The sequence below is a fragment of the Hemiscyllium ocellatum genome, chromosome 10, assembly GCF_020745735.1.
Source record: "Hemiscyllium ocellatum isolate sHemOce1 chromosome 10, sHemOce1.pat.X.cur, whole genome shotgun sequence".
NCBI classification, from domain to species: Eukaryota; Metazoa; Chordata; class Chondrichthyes; order Orectolobiformes; family Hemiscylliidae; genus Hemiscyllium; species Hemiscyllium ocellatum.
This window is the reverse complement of record NC_083410.1, coordinates 46372484-46400383: the sequence shown is the minus strand read 5'-3', so window position 1 is coordinate 46400383 and position 27900 is coordinate 46372484. Positions and strand designations below refer to the sequence as shown.

At 41.3% G+C, this 27900-nt stretch overlaps 1 protein-coding gene across 1 annotated transcript in view; it reads left to right on the top strand.

The window, feature by feature from the left end:
* Positions 1 to 27900, top strand: part of kcnk2a (potassium channel, subfamily K, member 2a) — a 181118-nt gene that overhangs the window by 98476 nt on the left and 54742 nt on the right. The window contains exon 3 of the mRNA XM_060830891.1: positions 25787 to 25904. Within this exon, the coding sequence (XP_060686874.1) occupies positions 25787 to 25904 (118 nt within the window). The remainder of the gene's footprint in view (positions 1 to 25786; positions 25905 to 27900) is intronic.

Below are 27900 nucleotides of genomic sequence, written 5' to 3'. Positions count from 1 at the left end.
AAAGTATAAATCAAGAAATAATTGAGTCACATAAGAAGGGAACAGGACAAATCAGTTGAGCGAAGGTAACATGGAAGATGAATTTGCAGAATACATTAGCAATTGTTTCATAGAGCAGTACATTATCCAACCTACCTGGGAAGAAGCTATATTAGATTTAATAATAGGGGATAATGATCACATATATGAAAACTTCAAATTCAGTTTCAGGTATCAAACCAGTGTCCTCAACTAAAATAAGGTTAATAACTGTGGTATGTCGAAAGATTGTCCAACATGTGCTCAGAATTTAGATTAAGTGGAAGGCCAGTAGGTAAGTAATGGATTTATGCAGATATTTCAATAAGACTCAATAAAAATGTGTTCCAGTTGAAAGAAAGACTTGAGCAGGAGCAGGTCTGTGAGAGGATCTAATCAAAAACTAACCCACACTCTCCCAGACCTGCAAAGAAACTCTACTAATCTTCATCCTGAGAAGGATCCACACACTCAACAAATGCTTTCTCTCCAGCCACCCCCATTCACCCTCCTAGGACCCCTTCTCCTACCTCCAAAATACTCCATCCATTTGGACACCTTGTGTTGGTCTGTTACCCACCCTTGGCCTCTTTACGTCCAACTGTGACATTGACCAACTAACCTGTCCACCCCTTTCACTCACTCCAACCTCTCATTCTCACAATGCTCAACCATCCACTCCGTCCACTCCAACCCCACCCTCACCATCAAACCAGACAAGGGGGTGCAGTGGTGTTTGGCGCACTGACCTCTACACTGCTGGAGCCAGGCGCCAACTCACAGACACTTCCTCCTACTGCCCCTGCAACCATAACCTCACCTCCCATCATCAAACTGTCATCCCCAGACCATCCACAACCTGATCACCTCAGGGAACCTCCCATTCATATGCTCCAACCTCACAATCTCAGAACCCTGCACCGCCTGGTTCTACCTCTTGCCCAAAATTCACAAACCTGTCTGCTCCGGTCGACCCATCATCTCTGGCTGCTCCTGCCCCACAGAACATATCCTCATATCTTAACACCGTCCTGTCCTCTTTGGTCCAGGAACTCAGGACCAAAGGGGTAACCATGGGCACCCGCATGGGCCCTAGCTATGCCTGCCTTTTTGTAGAGTATGTGGAATAGTTCATCTTCCGCAGTTACACTGGCACTATTCCCCACCTTTACCTCCGCTACACTGATGATTGTATAGGCTCCTATGAGGAAGTTGAATAGTTCATCAGTTTCACTAACACCTTCCACCTTGACCACAAGTTCAGCTGGACCATCTTGGACACCTCTCTTCCCTTTCTGGATCTCTCTGATTCCATCTCCAGTAACCGACTCAACTTGGCCATCTCTTCCAAATCCACCTCCTCCCATCCTCCTCCGGGAAAACGCTATCTCTTACTCCCAATTCTTCTGTGTTCACCTCTGCACAGAGGAGGAGCAATTCCACTTCATGACATCCTGATGGCCTCCTTTTTCAAGGACTGCAATTTCCCCTCCCATGTGATCAATAATGCCCTCCAGAGTATTTTCTCGACTTCCTTCACCTCCGTCCTTGAATTCCATCTCTCCAACTGCAGTAAAGATAGAATCCCCCGGTCCACCATCTACAATCAGATCCCACCACAGGAGATATCATCCCCTCCCCACCTCTATCAGCATTCCACAGAGACCATTCCCTCCGTGACTCCATAGTTAGATCCACAACTCCACCCCCACCCCCAACCAAGCCACCCTCCACTCTAGGCACCTTCCCTTGCCACTACAAGAGGTGTAAAACCTCTGTTCACACCTCCCGTCTCACCTCCATCCAGGGCCCCAAAGGATCCTTCCACATCTGATAGAGATTTTCTGCACCTCCAAACACCTCATCCACCTGTGTCCATTGCTCTCGATGTGGTATCCTCTACATCAAGGACACAGTATGCCAACTTGCAGGATGTTTCAGAGAACATCTCTGGGAAACACGCACCAAACAGCCTTACCACCCTGTAACCGACCACTTCAACTCCCCCTCCCATTCCGCCAAGGACATGCAAGTTCTGGGCTTCCTCCACTGCCAAATCCAAAGCACTTGACAGCCTGTCCCTCCAACCTTGGGACCCTCCAACCACACAGTATTACCGTCGACCAACAGTTTCCTCATCTCCCCTCCCCCTCCCTGATCCCAGGTCCCACTCTCCAAATCTACACCACCCATCTTCCTTCCCACCTATCCGTTCCACTCTCTGCTCTGACCTATCACCATCACCCCCCACCTGCATCTACCTATTGCCTTCCTAGCTACCTCACTCCCACCCTAACTCCACCCTCCTACTTATTTCTCAGCCCCCTTTCCCTGCACTGCGCCCTCCCCCCAACATTCCTGATAAAGGGCTTATGCCCAAAACATTGACTCTCCTGCTCCTCAGATGCTGCCTGACCTGCTGTGTTTTTCCAGTGCCACACTTTTTGTCTCACAGAAGACAACGTCAAATTAATAGGTATTTTTCATATGGAAAGATGTAACTAGTGGAGAGATATAAGGATCAGTCTGAGAATCTCATTTATTTCCTATTCATATAAATATTGGTGGGAGGACATAAGGAATCTGCAAGGGGATATGCTGAGGTTGAATGAGTGTTCAAAAACTTGGTGGATGGAGTTTGACAGGAAGAATCAAAAGAGCGACTATTCTTTAAAAAGAGACAAACTCCAAAATGGTGCAAAACTGAAAGATATGGGTGCTTTTGTGCATGAAGGACAAAACATTAGTATGCAAATGCAGCAAGTAATTAAGAAGGTAAATGGAATTTTAGCTTTGATTCCTATGGGATTGGAGTTAAAATGAGGGAAGTCTTGTTACAACAGTGTAGGGTGTTGGTCCCTATATTTATAAAAATAAATATATTGACATTTGAGGCAGTTGCAAAGTGATTCACTAGACTGATCCCTGGAATGAAAGGGTTGACATATCAACAACAGCTAAACAGGAAGGTCTTTGTTCATGAGAGTTTCAAAGAATGAGGAGAAAAATGTTGCAATCTTATTGTAAAATACAAGATTCTGAGGGGAGTGACAGGGTAGATATTGAGAAGATTTTTGTACTAGCGGAGAGTCTTGAACCAGGGGACATTTTTATAGACTATGGGGGCATGCATTAAAATTGCAACGTGAAAGCAGTGAATGTCTGTAGTTCTGTATCCCAGATGGTTATGACAGCCAGATCACTGAAATTATGTCAAGAGCAGGTAGATAGATTTTTGTAATATTGAGGAGTTCAGGGCTCTGAAGGGGTGGCATAAAAGATGAATTGGGGCCTGAGGCAGGCAAGTTGTGATTTAATAGAATGGCAGGGCAGCCTTAAGAGAACAAATACTCTACTCTTAGTTCTTATGTTCTATATAGAGAAGGCTTTCCTAATTCCACTTTTGAAAGGTCTGGCTCCAATTTTTTGACTGTGCCTCCTTGTCTCAGATTCTCTAACTGATAGAAATAGTTTCTCTCAAATTACCCTATTGTTTTCCTTGAGATCTTGAAGTATCTTGGTGGTTGTGGGGCAGGGGATATAGGAAAGGGGCCAGATTTCACAAAAAAATGGATTTGGGGTGAAATCCTGTAGATTGCAACTGAATACATTGGAAAAGCATGAGTTTCTGTCTTATTCATGAAGGTATCATTTCAAAGGACTAGAAAAACATGTTTAAATAGGAAGCATAAATTGTGGCACCACTTCAAAATTGACCTGATTTGAGGCCATGTAGGAATTTTAACTCCATGCCCTGGAAAACCTCTGTGGGAAAGTCTTGCCTTCCATTTAGTCTCATTCCACCTCAGCCTATATCCACAACCATTTTATCAAGACTTATTTTGCAGTTGGCTGAGGATTTTACCATCGGCAGGCAGAAGCCTTATGAATGGCAGACAAATGGGAGTCCCATGATGCACTTAGGAGATCAATGCCAATTCAACATAATCATTGGATAGACATATAGATGATAATGGAATAGTGTAGGTTAGATGGGCTTCAGATTGGTTCCACAGGTCGATGCAACATCGAGGACTGAAGGACCTGTACTGCGCTGTAATGTTCTATGTTCTAATGTTCCACGTTCTAGGAGAAATGCTGACCAATAACAAGCCAGCTGGGTGCGACCTAAAGCAATTGACAGGCTGAGTATGATTTCTGTAGTAGGGAGGGACCTCCAGCTATTCATATCATTTCCATGTGTGTCCTACTGAGGCGTTTACACTTGGAGTTATTTGTGACTTTCAGGATTATTTAATTTTCATTATCAACCCAGGACTGCATGTTATTGAAGTCCTGCTGTAGACTGACATGAGTTGCTACTTTATCCGAAGCGTTTTCAATTGGGTTTTCAACAGCTCCACTCTTATGATGGCAGGAGTGTCTTTAAAGGCTCAGGATGCTTGCGTTGAGCTCTTTTCCCTGACAAATGTGAAGCTCCAGCAGTGTCCTGGGGCTTCGATGACATCGTTTGACAACAACAATTGTATTTCTCTGCATCAGGCAAAACTCCAGTCGCTGGAAGGCTTTTCTTTTAACTGTTTTTACTTTACAGCTTTCAATGCGTATTTTTAATGTTACCAAAATATCGAATGGAAACAATTTTACTGTACTGAAGGTAATTGTTATTTCTATTGTTATTATGCTGTCAAAGTGTCATATTGCAACATCCCTGTCTAACTCACTGGTGATTAAATGATACCTAAAGACCTAAGCAGGCACTCACCAAGATTTCAGTGTGAAATGCCAGTTGCATGTGATGTGATTGTATCACATTTTAGAAATGCACATTTCTTCCAGTGTTACCTTTCTTTATGTGAATTCCCTACGTCTGGGTGCTATGTGTTTTGGCAGCCAGCCAATTATTCTTGAAGTTGTCCTCTTAAATGAATGCATTTTATCAGCTTTGCTCCATGCTGAGCAATTATTTCATCTATTCTGGAAGCCACTATGTCTTCATTGTCTGTGATAAATGTAGGGCTCTTCTCACAACTAATTTGATATAGACCCATTTTCTTGCTTTAATTTCATGCACTTCTATATTTTGTAACTTTGTGAATGCTATAATTATCATGCAAAATTTCCACAATGTGATAACGATTTGCATGAAAGTGTTTCCTTTAATTTTTCCCAGCATATCAAGGAAAGAACAACAATGTCAACAACTTGGATTAATATGCCACCTTTCACATTCACTTTAAAACATCCCAAAGTGTTGGATGTTCTGAAATGCTTTGTAGCCAAAAATATTCTTTTGGAGGTGTAGTCACTGTTATAATGTGGGCCAATGCAGCAGCAAATTTGCTACAACCAAGTCCCAGTAATAGCAACTGAATAGTAGTAGCCAGATAATCATTTTGTAAGTGTTGATTGAGTTAGTGTTCAGGACCCACTCACTCTTCAAAGTGCTACAGGCAGCTTGGATCTCAGTTTAGCATCTCATCCAAATGAATGTACTTCTGATAGTACTGTACTGGAGTGACAGCCTAGATCGTGTTCTTCACCTTACTTTATAGAAATAACTTTACGTATTTGTAATTATTTAAACACCATTATCAAAGCACCATTTCGTATTGACACTGGCTATCACAAATTAGTTCAAATGTCATTTTGAACAAATCTAAAATATATTTCTTTCAAATCAACTATTTATGATGATATTGGTTTGGAGATTCAGATAAGAAACTAAAAAAATTTAAGGATCTAGAAATTGTTTCATGCAGTATTACCTCAGACTGAGCAACAGAGACAAACCACCAGTTCCCTGTTGAAGGAGCAAATCACTGCAGATACTGGAATTCGCATTGGCTTGCTCTCTCTCCATGGATTCTGCCAGACATGCTGTGATGTTCCAAATCTTTTGTTTTCAGCTCCTTGTTGAATCAGAGAGTCATTGATGGGCATTGGGTGATATGTTGCTAGCTGCTTCCTATGTAGCTGACATGGTTTTGCTGCAGTTATTAGTTGCAAGGTGTTACAAATATTGAAATACAGAAAATGGGTGCACAAATAGGCCATTCAGCCCTTTCAGCCTGCACTAGCATTCAATATGATCAAGACTGACCATGCAATTTCAGTATCCCATTCCAGCTTTCTCTCCATAGCCCTTGATTCATTTAGCCACAGCTCTTGAATACATCTAACAAACTGGCCCCAACAGCCTTCTGTGGTAGAGAATTCCACAGATTTACAACTTCCTGAGTGAAGAAATTCTTCCTCATCTCAGTCCTGAATGGCTTACCTCTTGTTCTTAAACTGTGACCCCCTAGTTCTGGACTTCCCCAACATCAGGAATATTTTTTCCTGCAGCTAGCCTGTCCAATCCCATCAGGATTTTATATGTTTCTATGAGATCCCCCTCATTCTTCTTAATTCCAACAAGTACAAACCCAGTCAATCCAGTCTTTCCTCATATGTCAGTCTTGCCATCCAGGGAATCAGTCTGGAGAACCTTCGCTGGGCTCCTTCAATAGCAAGAATGTCCTTCCTCAGACTAGGAGAGCAAAATTGCACACAATACCCAAGGTGTCGCCTCTGCACCAACTGCATCAAGACACCCTTACTCCTCTACTCAAATCCTCTCGCTATAATGGCCAGCACACCATTAGCTTTCCTCACTGCCTACTGCACCTGCATGCCAATCTTCAGCAACTGTTCCACCATGACATCCAGGTCTTGTTGCACTTCTCCTTTTCCTAAATTGCCACTGTTATGGTCTGGGCCAGACCACTCAAAATATTCTTAACCAGGCAGCCAGACCATAACTCTGCAATTTGTTTTGGTAAGTGTACAGTGAAAATACCTGGAGTAAGTTAGCGAGGTTGACTACCAGGTTTTAAAAAAGATAAAACATTATTCACAAAATTACAAAATGAAACACAAAGAACAGAACAAGGAACCCCTACTGAACTCAGTCTATCCAAACTACACTTTATTATGTTGTTCTGAACATATACAACAGTCCCACTAAGCAAACCCCCTTTAAAAGATAGTACAAAGGGAACAAATGCTTACAGATTGAAGTTAGAAGGGCAGAAGGAGAGAGAGAGAGCCCCTGTTTCCACACAGCTTAATGTTAAACTCCCAACTAGTTCTGGACTGAACTGCTCAGCTAGAGAGCTGACCAATCCTCTTTCTTCATACAGGTCACTTCTAAAACATGACCACTTTGGCCTGAAGTCTCATCTGTTTACATATAAACAAAAGGCCTCTCAAAATCCTTTTCATCTCTGTACCAAACTAGACTAATAGGAGCCCAGCCTGTTCATGACCTCTCTAAAAAAAAAATCAAGGACTCAGTATCCTTGAGAAAAGGAACAGCTTTTAGAAAAAAAGGACCAGCTTTGTGTCACCTCCCCCTTTAAAAAAAAGAACCACAATATCAAAAGATGGCTTCATTTTTAAAACACTTCAAAATCCCAGTTAGCAGTCAGAACACACATATACAATATACTAACTATACACATGCAAACATGCACCACCGCATGCAAATTCAGACTGTGGTACACCCACCACTGAACACCTCCATTTCTCATTTGAGCCTTAATAATGCATCGGCAATCATGCTTTCGCAATCTGCCACATGCCCAATTGTCAAATTCAATGGATGCAACAACAAGCTCCAACTAAACAGTCTGGTATTTTTGTTCTTTCCACAAATGTCAATGGGTTCTGATCAGTGTATACGATTGTCTCAGATGCATTGCTGGTAATATAAACACTGAAATGTTGTAATGCCAACACCAAGCTCAAAGTCTCTTTCTCCACTGTTGAACATTTCTCTTGATGAATGTTCAACTTTCTGGAAAGATACCCGATGGGTCTTTCTATTCCCTCACCATCCTCCTGCAGGAGCACTGCATCACTGGCATCAATAGCCTCCTTGAAAGGCTTCATGTAATCCGGTGTGGCTAATACTGGAGCAGTGATTAACATAGTTTTTAGGCTGTCAAATGCTTTTTGACAATTCACTGAAACTTCTTGCCCTTTTTTAACAATTCGCTAAGTGGAGAGCCATATTGTTAGCACAGACATTCAGTAAAATCCACTCAATCCCGAGAACCGTAGCACTGCGTTTTTCATTGATGGTGTGGGAAATTCCCCAATTACTTTCATTTTCACATCCCGTGGTGCCATTTTCCTTGCCCAATGACATGGCCCAGGAAGGTGACTTCGCTTTGGCAAATTCACTTTTAGCTAGATTTACCACCCAAGCCTGCCTTCCAAAGTCGAGTGAACAAGTCCAATGAATGTGGAAATGTACCTTCCATGAGTGACTAAAAATTACCAGGTTATCAATATACACCACACAGTTGTGTAATCTGGCAATGACCTTATTAGATAGTCTCTGAAACGTGGCTGGAGTATTTTTCATTCCAAATACCTTGACTTTGAACTGATATAGTCCATCTGGCATTACAAAAGCTGAAATTGCCTTTGCTTTCTTGGATAGAGGTACTTGCCAGTCGCCTCTGAGCAAGTAAAACTTGGAAATATAAGTTGCTTGTCCCACTTTTTTGACACAGTCCTCCAGCCATGGAATTGGATATACGTCAGTCTTTGTAACGACATTGACTTTGCGATAGTCCACATATAACTGTTGGGTACCACCTGGCTTTGGCACCATGAGTGTGGGTGAGCTTCAGTCACTGTAACTCACTTCAATTATGCCATCTTGGAGCCTGTGTTCTCTCTCCTTCTGAACTTGTGCCAACTTTAGAGGATTATGCCTATAAAAATGTTGCTTAATCAGAACAGCATCTCCTATATCTGCATCATGCACAATTAGGCTAGTACTTCCCAGTTTGTTTCCACATATCTCCTCATGTGATAGTAATAACTCTTTCAGGGCATTTTGAGTTTCTTGTGAAAGATAACTCGATAATTTATCCCAATTTTTGACAACTTCTTCATTGTCCAATTTGATTTGAGGAATGTCCAATTCAGAATCCTCTGAACTTAGTTCTTCCTTCTGTGCTGTAATCATTAACACCTTCTCCTCTTGCTTTCCTTCCCTATCAAAATACCTTTTGAGCATATTCACATGACACACTCTGTGAGATTTCTTCATGTATGGAGTCCTTAACAAGTAGTTCACTCAATTTCCTTGTGATTTGATAAGGCCCGCTAAACCTTGCTTTTAAAGACTCCCATGTTACTGGAAGTAACACTATCACCAATTGCGAACTTGTAATTTCTTATCTGCTTCCTGTTTTATTGTCTGCTGTGATACTTTCAAATGCTGTCGAGCCAACTCTCCAGGTCTAATTAATTTTTCTCTCAAATTTGACACATAGTCCAAATGAATGGTTTCTGAATTCTGACTTATTAATTTCTCCTTAATCAATTTTAACACTCCTCTTACTTCATGCCCAAAAATTAATTCCAAAGGACTGAATTTGGTAGATTCATTCAGTACAGCTCTGATCGCAGAAAATACAAATAGAACTCTCTTATCCCAGTCATCTGGATAATCCTGACCATAAGCCCTTAACATGGTCTTTGGTGTTTGAGGCCATCTCCCTTTTGCTCCCTGCAATTCTGGATGGTGCGCAGTAGATTTGAATTGCTTTATTCCCAAGGTATCCATAACCTCCTTGAATAGTTTGGATGTGAAGTTTGATCCTTGATCTGACTCGATCTCTATTGGTAGTCCGTACCTCTTAAGCATTTTAAGTAATTCTTCTGCAACCCTTTTTTGCTGTGATGTTGCATAATGGGATTGCCTCTGGAAATTTAGTCGACGCATCCATTATTGTTATTGAATACTTATTCCCACTTTTTGCTTGAGGTAGGGGACCTATGCAATCAATTGATACTCTTGTGAATGGTTGCTCAAGTGTTATAATAGGTATTGAAGGTGCAGGTTGTATTACTACCAGTGGCTTTCCAATTAGCTGACATGTATGACACATCTGGCAAAATTCAACTGCATCCTTGTGCAGTCCAGGCCAGTAAAAAAATGTCTTTGTATTTTAGCTAGTGCTTTCCTCACCATAAATGACCTCCAAGTGGTACTTCATGCACCACTTGCAGCACCTCCTTTCTGTAGCCTACTGGCAAAACAATTTGATGAATCTTTGCCCATTTCTCATCTGCTTGAATGTGTGATGGTTCCCATTTCCTCATTAAGACATCATTTGTTAAATAATAACACACAGGGATAAATTCACTTTCCTTCTCTGTATATGCCTTTTGAATCAACTGTTTGAATCTCATCTTTCTGTTGTAACTCAATCAGCTTAGCAGAGCTGAAAATAGTTGCATGTTTACCAAGTTGCTCCTGCTCTATCCCACTTATCTGATTGAAGAAAGTTTCTAATAAAGCTATGCCAGCTTCCTTACCTGCGCCTTTTGATCTCTCCTGCTTCAACTTGTGCCTCAGTAATCTTGTGATCATACAATCTAGGAAAATTTCTGGATATATATTCTTCATTTGTTCAGTTGTCTGCACCTCCACTGGTTTTTCAACCAAAATAGGCAGCATGCCTGCTGGTGAATTAGCTATATCATTTGCGAGGACAAATTCTATTTCTGCAGTTGACAGCTTGTCCAGTACTCCTCCCACAAATTCTCCACTTTTCTCTGGACTCTGTAGCCTCACTTTACATAACTGAGCACTTTTTGTTTCACCATGAATTCTTGTTACCAATATCTTTCTGGCAATAGTCCCTCAGGAGTACGTATCTCCTCATTCTTCAGCATTACAGACTGAGAGGACCCTGTTCCCTTAATATTGTAACCTTTTTGCCTACTGTTCTTGGCCTATGTGAATAAATTTTACACTTGCATGTATATTTTTTAAGCAGATCGGACACTTCCTTCTTAATCAACCTTTGATTATCTTGTACACTCTGAGGCAGTTTCTGATTTCTCTTGTACTTTTTGTTACTAGCCCAACAAACTTGTCTGGTTTTCCTACATCTGGCCTTCTCCTAGCCCACTAACACTGTGATTTTGTGTGGCTCCCTTTATTACAATGAAAACACTTCTTTGTCCCCCTCAAGGGTTTCTTTTTACCCTGTGGTAAATTGTCCTTATGGTCTTCACTGAGATCTACTTTGCCCTTTCCACATGAGGATTTCTCTTTGCTCCAATTTCTATCTCTCATGGGCTGAAACTGAATCTGGAAGCCAAACCATGTTTTATGGAGCAGCTCATAATCACCAGCCACTTCAGCTGCTAATCTTGCTGTTTTAACTCTCTGTTCATTCTACTTCAGGCAGTGAATATTTGAATTCCTCCAAAATAATTACTTCGCTAAGGGCATCATAGGTTTGCTTGATTCTTAAAGCTCTTATCCATCTATCGAAATTACTCTGTTTGATCCTTTCAAACTCTATATAAGTTTGACCAAGGTCCCTCCTTAGATCCCTGAAACATAGTCTATAGGCTTCTGGTACATGCTCATATGCACTTAAAATGTCTTTTTTCACCTCCTCATACTTCCCAGAAACCTCCTCTGATAGTAATGCGAATACCTCACTAGCTCTACCTACGATTTTTGTTTGGATCAACAAAACCCACATTGCCACTGGCCACTGCATCTATTTCGTCACTTTTTCAAATGAGATGAAAAAGGCTTCCACGTCCTTCTCATCAAATTTAGTATGAGAATTTGATGTTCATGCTTAAACAGTTTCTCATCAGGCTTTCGCCCACCATGGGTTTGCTCATCCCCATTCTCTTCCTCACTAGACTTACCTTCAGCCTTCATCTCCATCCTTTTAAGTGTCAGTTTTTGAAGTTCGAATGTTCTCTCATTTTCTTTCTCTTCTGCTAAAGCCCTTCATTCTTTCTCTTTCTCTTTTGTTTTTGACTGTATCTCAAATTGTTTCATTTCTGCTGTCCTTTCCTTATAGAACATTGAACATAGAACAATATAGTGCAGAACAGGCCCTTCGGCCCTCGATGTTGCGCTGACCTCTGAACTATTCTCAGCTCGTCCCCCTACACTATCCCAAAACTATCCATGTGCTTATCTAAGGATTGTTTAATATCTCCCAAATGTGGCCAAGTTGACTACATTAGCAGGTAGTGCATTCCAAGCCCTTACCACTCTCTGCGTAAAGAACCTGCTTCTGACATCTGTCTTAAATCTATCACCCCTCAATTTATAATTATGCCCCCTCATACATGCTGATGTCACCATCCTAGAAAAAAGACTTTCGCTGTCTATCCTATCTAATCCTCTGATTATCTTGCATGTCTCTATCAAATCCCCTCTTAGCCTTCTTCTTGCCAATGAGAACAGGTTCAAGTCTCTCAGCCTTTCCTCATAAGACCTTTCCTCCAGACCAGGCAACATCCTGGTAAATCTCCTCTGCACCATTTCTAATGCTTCCACATCCTTCCCGAAATATGGGGACCAGAACTGCACACAATATTCCATGTGCGGCCACATGATAGTTGCAGCGTGATATTGCGGCTCTGGAACTCAATCCCTCTACGAATGAAACCTAACACACCGTATGCCTTCTTAACAGCACTATACACATGGGCGGCAACTTTCAGGGATCTATGTACATGGACTCCAAGATCTCTCTGCACATCCACACTACCCAAGAATTTCCATTGACCCAGTACTCTGCCTTCCTGTTATTCTTCCCAAAGTGCATCACATCACATTTAGCTGTATTGAACTCCATTTGCCATCTCTCAGCCCAATTCTGCTGCTCAAGCTGTTACATTTGCAATAGAATTTTTGCCATCTCTACAGATTTTGATGGTTTCTCCAGCAAGTTTAAATGCTGAGCTTTTGCTGTAATTATCTCACCTTTCCTCACAGAATCAGGCAGTTACAATTCCAGCTTCTCTGCTAATTCCCCCAGCGTAGTCTTATCCACCTTTTGCAAAACTTCCAAAGTGACCACATCCACTTCCAGAAAACTTTTGGCGATTGAAAGAGCCATTACTATTCAAAGTTTGTGAGAAGATAGGTAGCTCGGGTGCTTGTTATTGTGGTTCTGTTCGCCGAGCTGGGAATTTGTGTTGCAGACATTTCATCCCATGCCTAGGTGACATCTTCAGTGCTTGGGAGCTTCCTGTGAAGCGCTTCTGTGATGTTTCCTCCAGCATTTATAGCGGTTTGTCTCTGCCGCTTCCAGTTGTCAGTTCCAGCTGTCCGCTGCAGTGGTCGGTATATTGGGTCCAGATCGATGTGTTTGTTGATAGAATCTGTGGATGAGTGCCATTCCTCTAGGAATTCCCTGGCTGTCCTCTGTTTGGCTTGTCCTATAATAGTAGTGTTGTCCCAGTCGAACTCACGTTGCTTGTCATCCACGAGTGTGGCTACTAAGGATAGCTGGTCGTGTTGTTTCGTGGCTAGTTGGTGTTTATGGATATGGATCATTTGCTGTCTTCCTGTTTGCCCTATGTAGTGTTTTGTGCAGTCCTTGCATGGGATTTTGTACACTACATTGGTTTTGCTCATGCTGGGTATCGGGTCCTTTGTCCTGGTGAGTTGTTGTCTGAGAGTGGCTGTTGGTTTGTGTGCTGTTATGAGTCCTAGTGGTCATAGTAGTCTGGCTGTCAGTTCAGAAATGTTCTTGATGTATAGTAATGTGGCTAGTCCTTTGGGTTGTGGCATGTCCTCATTCCAATATCTTTCCCTTAGGCATCTGTTGGTGAAATTGCAGGGGTATCCGTTTTTGGCGAATACATTGTAGAGATGTAGCCACGTTAACAATGAGCTTTAACTTTCCTTACAATCTCTTGTGTGGAACCTTGTTAAAAGCATTTTGCAAGTCCAGATACACAACATCTACTAATTCACCCTTGTCTGCTCAACTGGTCACATTCTCAGAAAATATTTGTCAAGCAAGATTTCATTTTCCTGAATCCATGCTGATTTGGACTGATTCTGTTACTGCTTTCCAAATGCTTAGTTATTACATTCTTAATAATTGACCCCAATGTTTTTCCCACTGCTGATGTCAGGCTAACCAGCCTATAATTCCCCATTTTCTCTCTTCCTCCTTTTCAGTCCAGTCCATTGAAACTCTGCCACAGTCTACAGAATGCTGGAAAATGATCACCATGCTATTTCTAGGGCCACTTGTTGAAAAGTGCTCTAAGATACAAAGCATCATCCCAACAATTTCCCTAAGAACATTTCCTGACTAATAAGGGTTTCCTTCAGATCCTCCTTCACGCTTGACTCTCTGACCCCTAGCATTTCCAGAAAGTTAATTGTGCCTGCATTAGTGAAGACAGAATCAAAGTATTTGTTCAACTTCTCTGCCATCTCTCCATTGTCCATTAAGAATCCACCTGATTCTAACCACAAAAGGCCTAATTTGTCTTCACCAGTCTTTATCTACTCACATAACTATAGAAGCTTTTGCAGTCAGCTTTTGTGTTTTCCACAAGCTTACTTTCATATTCTATTTTCCCTTCCTAATTAAACATTTTGTCCTCCTCTGCTGAATTTAAATTTCTGACAGTTTTCACGTTTGCTGCTTTTTCTGGCCAATTTATATGCCTCCTCTTTGGCTTTAACACTATCGCTGATTTCCCTTGTCAGCCACAGTCGAGCTCCCTTCCGTTTTTTACTCTTATGTCAGATAGAGAATTGTTGAAGTTCATCTATGTATTCTTTAAATGACTGGCATTGTGTATCCACCATCAACCCCTTCAGTATCATTGACTAGCTTATCCTCGTCAGTACATGTCTCTTGCCATCAAAGTTAACTCTCCTTAAGTTCAAAACCCTAGTCTCAGATTTAACTCTATCACTTTCCATCTTAATAACGAATTTTACCATATTATGGTCATTCTTCCCCAAAGAATCTCATACCACAATGTTGCTAGTTAATCTTCTGTCATTACACAATGGCCAGTCTAGGATGGCTTGCTCTTTCGTTGGTTCCTCGACATATTGGTCAAAGAAACCATCCCTCATACATTCCAGGAAATTCTCATCTGTTGCACCGCTGCCAGTTTGGTTAGTCCAATCTATATGTAGACTGAAGTCACCCATAATAGCTGCTTACCCTTGCTGTGTGCATCTCTAATTTCCTGTTTAACAAAATCCCCAAATTCACTACTATTGTTTGGTGGGGTGTACACAATTCCCATGAACGTATTTTTCTTTTTGGTGTTCCACAGCTCCACCCTTAACAGATTCCACATCATCCAAACCACTATCCTCCCTGAACCAACAATGCTACCCAACCTCCCTTTCCTTTCTGTTTAACTTTTCTGAAAATTGAATAATGCTGGGTGTTGAGTTCCCATCCTTGGTCAACCTGAAGCCAGGTCTCCATGATTCCAATTACATAATATCCATTTATAACTGTCTATGCAGTTAATCCATCCACCTTATTATGAATGCTCCTTGCATTGAGACACAGTGCCTTCAGGCTCATTCTTTTTAATATTTATTGCCATTTTAGAATCATGGTGTAACCAGGCCCTTGTTGATTTTTGTCTTTGGGCTCTCTACCTTCCAATTTCACTTTTCCCCTTACTGCCCTTTGTTTTGGTTTTCACTTTACTTCCCTCTGACTTCCTGCATTGGATCCCAACCCCCACCATATTAGTTGACACCCTCCCCAATAGCACTAGCAAACACTCCCCTAGGACATTGGTTCCAACCCAGCCCACATGCAGTTAGCTGTCAGTCATAATTAACTGGTGCGCTTTCCACGGCAAAACCTCTAGCAAACAGAGTTCTCTTACTAATCAGCACTCTCCTCTCATACAATACAAATGTTGCTTTCCCTTTATTGTAACTCCCATAAATTGTCCTGATGAATGCAGCATGAGAAATTTTGCCAAAATGTGTCTTTTTCAGCATTGCTTAATTATTATAATATATTGGAAGAGAGCAAAGACACTTCTAATGCAAGTACAAATAAGACATAAAATTTGCATATCATGATTAATATTCTCTTTGTTATTCACTATCTTCAGCTATGGTTTGTTAACTTTTTCAATGACTTGTTATTACTTAGTTGTAGATGAGAGTTGGTGTAACTGAGGTTGTTAAAGAATTTTCATGATATTTAAATTATATAAAGAGTACTCTGAAGAGCTCTGCATGAAGAAATTTTCCATGCCCTCCACGAAGACTTGTGGTCAGTCTGCACATGAAACTTCACCTGTTAAATGTTTCTGTGGCACAAAATCATTTAAGTCACCTCCTAATTTCATCCAGCCCCAAACATTCTGGGTAAAATTACTCAGGGCTCCATCACAAACAACAACAGAAAATCCTGGAATGCCATCACCATTTCCTTTAATCAGACTATTAACATCTTTTAGGAGAGCACTTTGTTAAGAATGTCAGGTAACAATGTGACATTCGTGCAATTTTTGTGTAATTCTGTATCAGTTGCGTATTTCTCTGAAGGGAAAGGCTACATTCCTAGCATGTGCTGCTGGCCCGCAATTTGTAACCCCACAGATGCCTACTGCACCCATCACTGTTTTACTGAGCCCTGATTCTGTTTATCCACTCAACAGTGCGACAGCCAGTCTGCTGGATGCTAGCAGCTCGTGAATGCCCAAAGAGACTTAATTTGATCCCCCTGCACCTCAGCAACCCACAGACTCTGACAATCAATGCACAATTTGATGTCTAATTTGAAAGTAAAAATATGTATACAAGGATTGAATAATGTGGTTTTCCAACAATGCTATAGTCTGCTCCTAATAAGTAGTCAGTATGCATGACTGATATGTGTCTCCTACTATATAGGTATCATGCATAAGCTTTTATAACAAGTTTATGGGCATTACATGAACGATGTCTCTCAGGTAACATAAAACAAAAAAAAACAGATTATGGACCTGCTGATATTATCCTGTTAAAGTTGAGAAAAGGGCTTTAAGCTTGTAAATAGAAGGATTGAGAGAGTGGGAAATATTTTGAGACCACTGTCCATCATCTTTCCAAATAAATTAAAGCCTAAGTTGAAGTGCAGCATCCTATAGTGCTTTCTGGTTGTTAAAAAACATTAGACGTTGTAGTGCTGCAACCACTGAAATAATTGAGCTGTAGAAATTAAGTAATTGGGAAAAATATATGCTCATTAATTCTGGTTATAATATCATTTGCCACCTCAGTTTTTATGCATTTCTCATCTATAATTCTGTTCTATTATTTTAATCCTCTTGTTAATGGTTTTAATTAATGTTGCCAACTGTATAGTATTTCTGTGGGCTTCAAATTTTAATGTTAAATACTATCTTGCCCTTTCTTTATTTGAAACACTTCTTTGAGCTTCACTCAGTCTCTGGCAACTGTCCGTGTGGAGTTTGCACATTCTCCCCCTGTGTCTGCGTGGGTTTCTTCTGGGTACTTGGTTTACTCCCACAGTCCAACGAGGTGCAGGTCAGGTGAATTGATCAGGCTAAATTGCAGGTTAGGTGGTTTAGCCATCCAAAAATGCAGTGTTATGGGGATGGGGTTTGGGGGGGGTGGGGGGGGTGGAGGCGGGGGAGCTGGGTCTGGGTGGGATTCTCTTTTGGGGAAGGGGTGTGGTGGCCTGCTTTCACATTTTAGGGATTCCATGATTCAATGATTCATGGCTACAAAGAAGGCCACACAGTTTTGCTTCTCATTTAATTTCTGCATTTCTTGTGCTCTCCATCGATGACTTGATTTATCAAAAATATCAAGGAGGCTTTTGAAGCATAGTGGTAGTGTCCCTATCTCTGAACTACCAGGTCTGGCTTCTAGTCCCACTGCACAGGTGGTGTATAATAACATCGTGGAACAGGTTGATTAGAAAATATCTATGAGGAGCATCAATTAGCTGACACTATTTAAAAACATGCTGCATCTCTTGAAGGGGCGGTGCAATTTAAATTCATGAAACTGTCATTGAAATTTCAGAAGATGACTTAGGACAGCAACAACTGCAGGTACCTGACTAATACCCTCCTGTAGCACTCCCACTCCCAACCTCCTTGTAAGAACTAGGGGCAGGAGTGGACCTTTCAGCCCCTTGAGCCAGCTCTGCCTTTCAATACAGTCTCAGTTTGGCCTCAACTTTATTTTCCTGCCTGCCCTCGGTAAGGTTGTTGCAGATATACCTGACCATAGGGCTACTGTCTCATTAGAGAGTAATGGTTGGTGGTTGTTTAACTTGAGGGTCAACAGGCCTCCGGTGAGGGTAGGAGTTGAGGAGGACAGACCTTTATAGTAACCTCAGTCAATGTGGAATTGAACCTATGCTGTTGGTATCACTCTGCATCGCAAACCAGCCATCCAAGCTAACCAACTCTTTCTCCATAATCCTTCAATCCACTGCTAATCAAAAATCTATCAATCCCTTCCTTAAATTTACTAAATGTCCAAGCATCCACCACACACTCTAGGATATAGTGAATTCCACACATTCATGGCCATTTGAGAGAAGTAATTTTGCCTCATCTCTGCTTTAAGTCTGCTATCACTTCTCTTAAGACTATGACCTCTCGTTTTACATTGCCCCATAAGAGGAAACATCATCTCTCCATCCACTTTGTCAATCCCCATAGCACTTTATTTACTTCAATTGAATTTCCATTTGTTCTTCTCAACTTCTAAGCATAGACATAAACTGCTCCATTTCTCTTTGTAAGACAAACCCCATATCTCTGGAATCAATCTAGTGAACACCCTTTGAACTGCCTCCAATACAACTGCATCCCTCCTCAAGTAAGGAGATCAACACTGTATGCAATATTTCAGGTGTGGTCGCACTCTTGTATAATTGCAGCAACAGTTTCCTATATTCCTTTAGCAATAAATGCCAAAATGCCATGGTTGTCTAATGCTAATGTGAGAGTTTTAGAGAAGATAATTGGCAGAATGAGAAAGACATTTTAACTGCCAGATAGTAGGAAGATATTCCAGTGAGGAAAGCAGGCACAACAAGCACCATTGCCTTCCCCTTTAAGTCAGACACAATCCTGAATTGGGAATATATTGATGTTCATTCACAGTTGATGAATGCAAATCCTTGAGCTTGCTTCTAACACCACGAAGGCTGCACCAACACCTCAAGGACGACATCAGTTCAAGAAGGTGTTTCACCATCAGCTGTTCAAGAGCTGTTAGTGATAGGTAATAACTGCTGGCTTTGCCAGTGATGCTCGCATCAAATGAATGAATCAAAAAGAACCAGTTTTCTACTGGTGGTAGCAGACCATGACTTCATTGCTAAAATATTTAATGACTTCATAACTTTCGGCATAGCCAAAATATCCCTCCTCAGCTAAGGAGAGGAAATCTGTACACAATATTCCATATGTGGTTGAACCAAGGCCGTGTACAATTGTAACATGACATCCCTGCTCCTGTAGTCAAATCCTCTTGTAATGCAGGCCAACATACCATTTGCCTTTCACTGCTTGCTGTACTTGCCTGCTTACTTTCAGCACCTGTATTCCTGCTGAAGGGCCTTTGCCCGAAACGTCGATTTTACTGCTCCTTGGATGCAGCCTGAACTGCTGTGCTTTTCCAGCATCACTCTAATCTAGACTCTGCTTACTTTCAGCGATTGGGGTACAAGGACATCCAGGTCTTGTTGCACCTCCCCTTTCCTAATCTATTGTCATTCTAATAATAATCTGTCTTTGTTCTTTGCTACTAAAGTAGATAATCTCACATTTATTCATATTGTACTTCATCTGCCATGCATTTGCCCACTCACCAACTTTCCATATTATACTGAAGCATCTCTGTATCCTCTTCACAACTTACCCTCCAACCTAGCTTTGTGTCATCTTCAGACTTGAAGATATTACATTTAATTTCCTCATCTAACTTGTTAATATATATTGTGAATAGCTGGGTTCAAGCATTGATCCCTGCTGTCCCCCACTAGTTACTGTCTTCCATTCAGAAAAAGGCCATTTTCTGACAGCATCACCTGTCTGATCTTAGAGGGAAACGTAGCTTTTCTTTATTTTTTTTCTTTGTTTTCATTGTTACTGAATAAAAGTGAACTTTTCAGCCATTTGCAGGCTTTCCAGTAAGTGACACTCCCACATTGGACAAAACAAAGCTACACAGGGCATTAGAGAATGTGCACTATTCCAGTCAGGATGCTAAAATGGTGCAAAAGGAGGGTGTAGTGTGTATCTTTAATAGCCAGACATTTATAAAAGTGCCATGGTGTCCTCAGAAAAGTTTTTCGATCATTCCCCTTCTGCTGTGTGAAGGGCAGTTCCTGGCGGGCAATGCTTGACCTGGTGCACATCTGAACTTTAAAAATGGTGCACGTGCCAGGAATGCTGGGAGGTCCCAGCAGCAGCAAATACCTCTGGTTGCTGAGCAGACGATTGTGCAAGCGGGGTGACAGAGATGTATGGTGCTCAACTAATGAGGTGAACCTGCAGAGAATAAGTTGAGAAAACACACGGACAGAAACCCTCCATGAAGCTCGCAAAAATTGACAACCAATTTCTGGTAGAATTTAGCCTGAAGTGTCAGTGTGAGCTGAAGGCAGTAGTGTGAAATGAAGTATGGGAGATGTTGGTCATGAATAGAGGAAGTGACAGGAGCCACAGGTAGTGCGCAGCTAAGTGCATAGTATTGAGAGTCTTTTGTTTGGATGTGTACTGTCTGGCTCGCAATAATGGGCAACACTCTCACCACTTAGCTTTTCCACACAAGCTCCTTCTAGCATGCTACAGGAGACATCACCCTTTCTGCGGTGCACAGCTGCTTTGAACAGCTCAAGTGCCCTTTAGAGCAAGCCATCACATTATCTTCTCACCAGACCTCAAGGCAGAACTTTACCATGGACTTCAGGCCCCAAATTTGGGACCTGCCAGTGAATTTCCTGTGGGCGGCCTTCTAATTAGCCTCCTCCCTGCTGGCAATCCAATTAAAGATGGTGGGTGGCCTCTTGGAGTTGTCGATACAATCTCTGTGTGGGCAACTCTGGAGCCCATACAGCATCACCATGGAGGACTGCATGGCAATTTTCAAATAAGAAAGGCCGGTCAGTACATAGAGGCTTCGGAGATTAGAGAGAAGTTAACAGCACACTCTCTCAGTAACCTGCCCAATGTCATTGCAGCTCTTTATTCACTATCGTTTCATCATTCCCTAGATTTTGCGTTAAATAAAAGTGAAATATGCAGCTAGTCTTTGTGAGTTCCTGTCAACTTTTCCTTGCTAATGGTCCAAAGAAGCTCCTTTGTTTTTTTAACTTACATTAAAATGGTTACATAATGTAAGTTGTCTTTGTTAAAATGGGACCCCTGAAATCTTTATCCATGTCCTCTTCATCAGGGCTGGCAATGACCTGGGCTGTCCCTGACACTAATCCTTGCTCCTGCACATTAGGCCTGTGTGCAGTCTTCTACCTCATTCCCTAAGACAATGAAGTCTGTGTGCAATCCCCTCTACCTCATTCCCTAAGACAATGAAGTCTGTGTGCAATCCCCTCTAACTCATTCCCTAGGGCAATGAAACTCTGAGCTGTTCCTTTCGAGTGATGCTGCACACATGACGGCGAATTGAATTAGTTTAATTGTCACAGTGAAAAGTTTACAAGTCACCACTTACAGTGCCATCTTAGATACAAGGATCCTAGGTACAAATTCTTAAGAAAAAAAACTTAGAAAAATAAAGAAATTAAAAACTTAAGCACTGCAGATTGTAGGAATAAATTAGAAAAATAAAGAAATAAAAAGTTCAGAACAACATTCCTTCAAACCCAGTCCACACCGGCACCTAGCCTCCAGTTCCTACCTCCTAGCCTTCGCTCCAGACTGCACTGGGGTTCACCTCAAGGTTCTCGGGGCTGGGAGATCACTGTGGAATCACCTCAAAGCCGGAAGTCCACGTTGGGGTCACACCAGGCTGAAAGACCATCATGGGTCACTGAAAGATCACCACATTGAAGGATACTCCTCCTCTGCAGTGTTCTTCAGTTGGTTATTGCTGCTGAGAAGGACCTGGAGCAAAGAGAAAAATTTCGAGATTTAACTTTGCACTGAGAAGCCAGATGTAAGGAAATGGCCAGTATCATGATGCTGCTTGGCTTAGTCAAGTTGTGTGATAAGGTTTTCCAAATGTCTTCCTTTGTTTTCCCCAAGGCCTGCAAGTAATAGTAAAAACCCTACTCAGAGAGTGCCTTTGGTCTCAAAATTAGCTGACTCCTGTTCTCCCGGTCACAGGGTAGAGGGTATTACTTGGGGTACTCTGTGTAACGTTAAAATCAGGTGGATTTCTGCAATAAACAAATATAAACAGTCTGTGTGCATTTCCATTGCCCAATTCTTAAATAAAACTGTCACAAGTGTTTCTCCTTCTAATCAATGAAGTTGCCAACAGAAATTCATATATTTACAATAACTTGAATAATTTGGAAATGTGGATGTGCAAATTGCAACTTTTTGTAAGACCATAACACATAGGAGTGGAAGTAAGGCCATTCGGCCATCGAGTCCACTCCGCTATTCAAGATATCTTGTTATCAAGATATGAAAACAAAGTCAGGGCAGAACTGCCCAATTGTTCAAGAAGGGGAGTAGGGATAACCCTAGTAACTATAGGCTGGTGAGTCTCACTTCTGTTGTGGGCAAAGTCTTAGAGAGAATTGTAAGGGATAGGATTTATGAACATCTGGATAGGAATAATGTGATCAAGGATAGTCAGCATGGTTTTGTGAAGGGCAGGTCATGCCTCACAAACCTTATTGAATTCTTTGAGAAGGTGACTAAGGAGGTGGACAAGGGTAAAGCGGTAGATGTGGTGTACATGGATTTTAGTAAGGCGTTTGATAAGGTTCCCCATGGTAGGCTATGCAGGTATGGCATTGAAGGTGCGTTGGAGGTTTGGATTAGGAATTGGCTGGCTGGAAGAAGACAGAGGGTAGTAGTTGATGGTAAAGGTTCATCTTGGAGTGCAGTTACTAGTGGTGTTCCACAAGGATCTGTTTTGGGACCATTGCTGTTTGTCATTTTTATAAATGACCTGGAGGAGGGGCTAGAAGGTTAGGTGAGCAAGTTTGCTGATGATACGAAAGTTGGTGGAGTTGTTGACAGTGAGGAAGAATGTGGCAGGTTACAGCGGGATATAGATAGGCTGCAGAGCTGGGCAGAAAGGTGGCAAATGGAGTTCAATGTAGGTAAGTGTGAAGTGATTCACTTTGGTAAGAGTAACAAGAAGATGGGGCACTGGGCTAATGGTCGGATACTTGGTAGTGTGGATGAGCAGAGGAATCTTGGTGTCCATGTACACAGATCTCTGAAAGTTGCCACCCAGGCAAATAGTGCTGTGAAGAAGGCATATGGCATACTGGCTTTTATTGGTAGAGGAATTGAGTTCCGGAATCCTGACGTCATGTTGCAGTTGTATAAGACTCCGGTGCAATCGCATCTGGAATATTGTATGCAGTTTTGGTCGCCATACTATAGGAAGGATGTGGAGGCACTGGAACGGGTGCAGAGGAGGTTGACCAGGATGTTGCCTGGTATGGTAGGAAGATCGTATGAGGAAAGGCTGAGGCATCTGGGGTGTTTTCATTGGAGAAAAGAAGGTTTAGGGGTGACTTGATAGAGGTGTGCAAGATGATTAGGGGTTTAGATAGGGTTGACCATGAGAACCTTTTTCCACGTATGGAGTCAGATATTACAAGGGGGCATAGCTTTAAGTTAAAGGGTGGTAGGTATAGGATAGATGTTAGGGGTAGATATTTTACTCAGTGAGTCGTGAGTTCATGGAATGCCCTGCCAGTAGCATTGGTGGACTTTCCCTCTTTATGGGCATTTAAACAGGCATTGGGTAGACATATGGAGGATAGTGGGCTAGTGTTGGTTAGGTGGGCTTGGATCGGCGCAACATCGAGGGCCAAAGGGCCTGTACTGCAAAGTATTTTTCTATGTTCTATGTTATATGTTCTATAATTCTTTCATCCTGAGGTGAAAAATCAATAAAAGCAGAATTTATATCAATATTAAAAATAAATGATTATTTTATGATCAATATGTTTGTTAACGCAGTGGAGAGCATTTTCAACTTGTGATATGGCCCTTGGAATGGATATTGACTAATATGGCAAAGTAGCAGAAAGATGTTTTTATTTTTTATTCAAATATATTCATTTTGAAGGTTTGACAAAATTGTGTCACATATCTGCTGCATTAAGGATTGAGCTGACTTTACAACCATGAGTGAAATATCAGCTTTGAGTTTCACTCTGCATTTAAACTACTTTTTGAATATATCTAGCTATGACTTTGGTTCTAGTCTGAATGCAAAAATGAGAAGCAAGTTAAAAAAAAAGTCTTCCTAATCTCTGCTTTTAGAGTCTCTGGCAAGTTTTATTGCTATACTAGCTGTGCTCAATTACTAAGACCATAAGACCATAAGACATAGGAATGGAAGTAAGGCCATTCAGCCCATCGAGTCCACTCCACCATTTAATCATGGCTGATGGGCATTTCAATTCCACTTACCCGCATTCTCCCCGTAGCCCTTAATTCCTTGTGACATCAAGAATTTATCAATCTCTGCCTTGAAAATATTTAGCGACCCGGCCTCCACTGCACTCCGCGGCAATGAATTCCACAGGCCCACCACTCTCTGGCTGAAGGAATGTCTCCGCATTTCTGTTCTGAATTGACCCCCTCTAATTTTAACGCTGTGCCCACGGGTCCTAGTCTCCCCACCTAATGGAAACAATTTCTTAGCGTCCATCCTTTCCAAGCCATGTATTATCTTGTAAGTTTCTATTAGATCTCCCCTTAACCTTCTAAACTCCAATGAGTACAATCCCAGAATCCTCAGCCATTCCTCGTATGTTATACCTATCATTCCAGGGATCATCTGTGTGAATCTCCGCTGAATACGCTCCAGTGCCAGTATGTCCCTCCTGAGGTGTGGGGCCCAAAACTGGACACTGTACTCCAAATGGGGCCTAACCAGAGCCTCATAAAGTCGCAGTAGCACATCGCTGCTTTTATATTCCAACCCTCTTGAGATAAATCTTCGAGTAAAAAGTGAGGTCTGCAGATGCTGGAGATCAGGGCTGAAAATGTGTTGCTGGTTAAAGCACAGCAGGTTAGGCAGCATCCAAGGAACAGGAAATTCGACGTTTCGGGCCAGAGCCCTTCATCAGGAATGAAGGGCTCTGGCCCGAAACGTCAAATTTCCTGTTCCTTGGATGCTGCCTAACCTGCTGTGCTTTAACCAGCAACACATTTTCAGCTCTTGAGATAAATGACAACATTGCATTCGCTTTCTTAATCACGGACTCAACCTGCATGTTTACCTTTAGAGAATCCTCGACCAGCACTCCCAGATCCCTTTGTACTTAATGTTTTTAAAGCTGCTATTTTTAAAATCTAAGAGCTCCTCTGATCACAGCAGTGTGATTTTTGTCATATCTCATGTCTATCTTGCTCACTCCAAATAAAGTTGCTAAGTTAATGAATGGTGTTGGCATATGGGTACTTTTATGGCCTGACTCTACATGGAGCAAAAGTTGCAAATGTGCTTGCTAAAACATTTTTACTTTGAACATGTAATAGCCACCCAAGAGGGAAAAGGTTTTAATGCCATTAACGTCAGACTAAATCCCAGGTACCAATCAACGCCCCAAATGGAAAAGATTCTGAAAACTATGGGAAAGAAAGAGATAAGAACAATGAAAACAAATCATGTAAAATAAAATCAGTTGAAGTGTTTTTCGAATAAAACATGGTGGCGTTACTCAGGTCCAATTATGTCAATACACTAAAGAATTATTATGAATGCCTTGCTTTGGATGATTAATAATGTTGCACGATTACTGATGTATTCTTTTCAAACTGACAGCATTTGATGGAAGCTGTAAATGCAGGTGTTAACCCTGCAGGGAATTCTACCAATCAAACCAGCCACTGGGACTTGGGCAGTTCCTTCTTCTTTGCAGGCACCATTATAACCACCATAGGTAAGACATTTATAATAAATCTGGCATCGACTGTTCGCGATTTAATTATGTCCAACATATTCATTTGAAAGAAAAGCATCTTGAGATTCAAATAATTGGTACAATGAAACTTTAGCAAAATCTGCAAACTTGCTGATTCTTGTACATGGAGCAATATTTCATATACTCTATAGTGCATTGCTTACTATTCTCCAATTCCTTCAGGTAATCGACAATTTATATTGTTTAATAAATATTTCATAATACTGTTCTTGTGGTTATAGACCCAGTTCATCTAACCTACTACATATTAAAAACATACCTTTAACTTTGGGCAATAGTTCTAAATTGGGAAGCTTAGATCAACTGCAAATAATCCATTATTTCAGATCTTAATTTTCCCTGAAGTCATGGAAATGCTTAAATCACTTAACATCTGCTGAGCGGACAGGCAAGTTAACATTTCAGGAATTGCTACTTGATCAGAATTGAAAGATATTCCAGATATATAGCATTTTAAAAGGAACAGAATGAGAAGAGGGGAGGGACAAATTAAAATACTTGAATGAAATAGAACAGACCAATAAAGTGCTTGAGTACAAAACAAGAGAAGAAGTTGATTTTTAGAACTTCCATTTTTTTGGTTTTTCATTGACCTTCCTGATTTTTGTTACAGGATAGGACTGCACCATGCCACGTGATATAGCATAATGGGTATCTTGATGAGTAACCATAACTTTGCCCCTGCTTTTGTTTCTATCCAACCTACTAACATAACATAGGACCATCACATTTATCTAATTTTGCTGATTGACATAGCCCCATATCACTTCAGTCCTGCTGACCATCTGCCCTTATGCTCTCCGCTGTCCTGACCTTGATGCCTCTTAAAACCTGACCATATTTTCCTGATGATTGTCTCAAACCTTTGTCTTGTGACCTCATGACCATCAACCTAATGTCTTTGGTATTGCTCTGAGGTGACATCTGCAACACTTGAAACTGACAGTCCTGCTTAGCCTCTCCATGATGGAAGCTCCAGAGTTTTCCCAATAGTCCTGCCAATGCTATACCTCTGCATCAGCCTCTGTGCACCTCACCCCATGGCTCTGTTACTAATCAGCCAGATAGCCTTCCTGAATGCTTACCTAATTACTCAAGAGTCAGCTAAATATTTTGTTTAGATTTTCTCTTACTACTCACCTACAAGACTCCGAAACAATTCTGCTCAATTTTCAGGTTCTGGGTCAACTGTTCACCCAATTCCCTGCGTTGCAGCTGCAGCTCAACTTCCTTGGAATTGTTATGTTCACACAGCGGATTCACAATCCTTTTTACGAGTGTTTATTTGGAAGGAAGCCTTCAATTGATCATCCCTTCTCTCTTCTTTTCTGATTTCCCCCGATAATTTTGCCTGTTCAGTCCTCCATCCTCCATGTCTTTCACATTCCTTTTCCATCCTTTCCTTTTCCCAGACCATACTTTCTGATTGAATTCAAAATTTAATTCCTCATCTACCTTAAATGAACTGATCTCAACCATGGCAGTAATCAGACAAAATAATTAACTCATGCCAGAAGAGTAAAATAATTTAGGGAAACTTATTCTGGTCATCTGAATCCCCATTTATATGGAACTTTCTGAACACAATATTGACTGAGATGTGTTGAGACACAAGTGAAGAATTGTCAGATGGGAGAACAGTTGGAGGTTTTCTGGCACATGTATAATTTCAAGCCAACTGAAAGGAAGGAGGAACGAAAAATAGCAACAAAAAACCCAACAGATGAAAGAAATGATATCAGCAAAATTCTTCATGGAGAGTTGAAACAACCTTGATTAATAAATGATGTATGATCATCCTATTGATTTCAACCTGCAAATATTTAAACTCTAACATGGTACAGTGACATTACAAGGAAACAAGATTCATTTGTTCAAATATAAAATGTGTTTTTCACATGCAAACATTTTGCACCTTTTTCTGTTTGTCTTCAGAGGCACAAATTATCACATT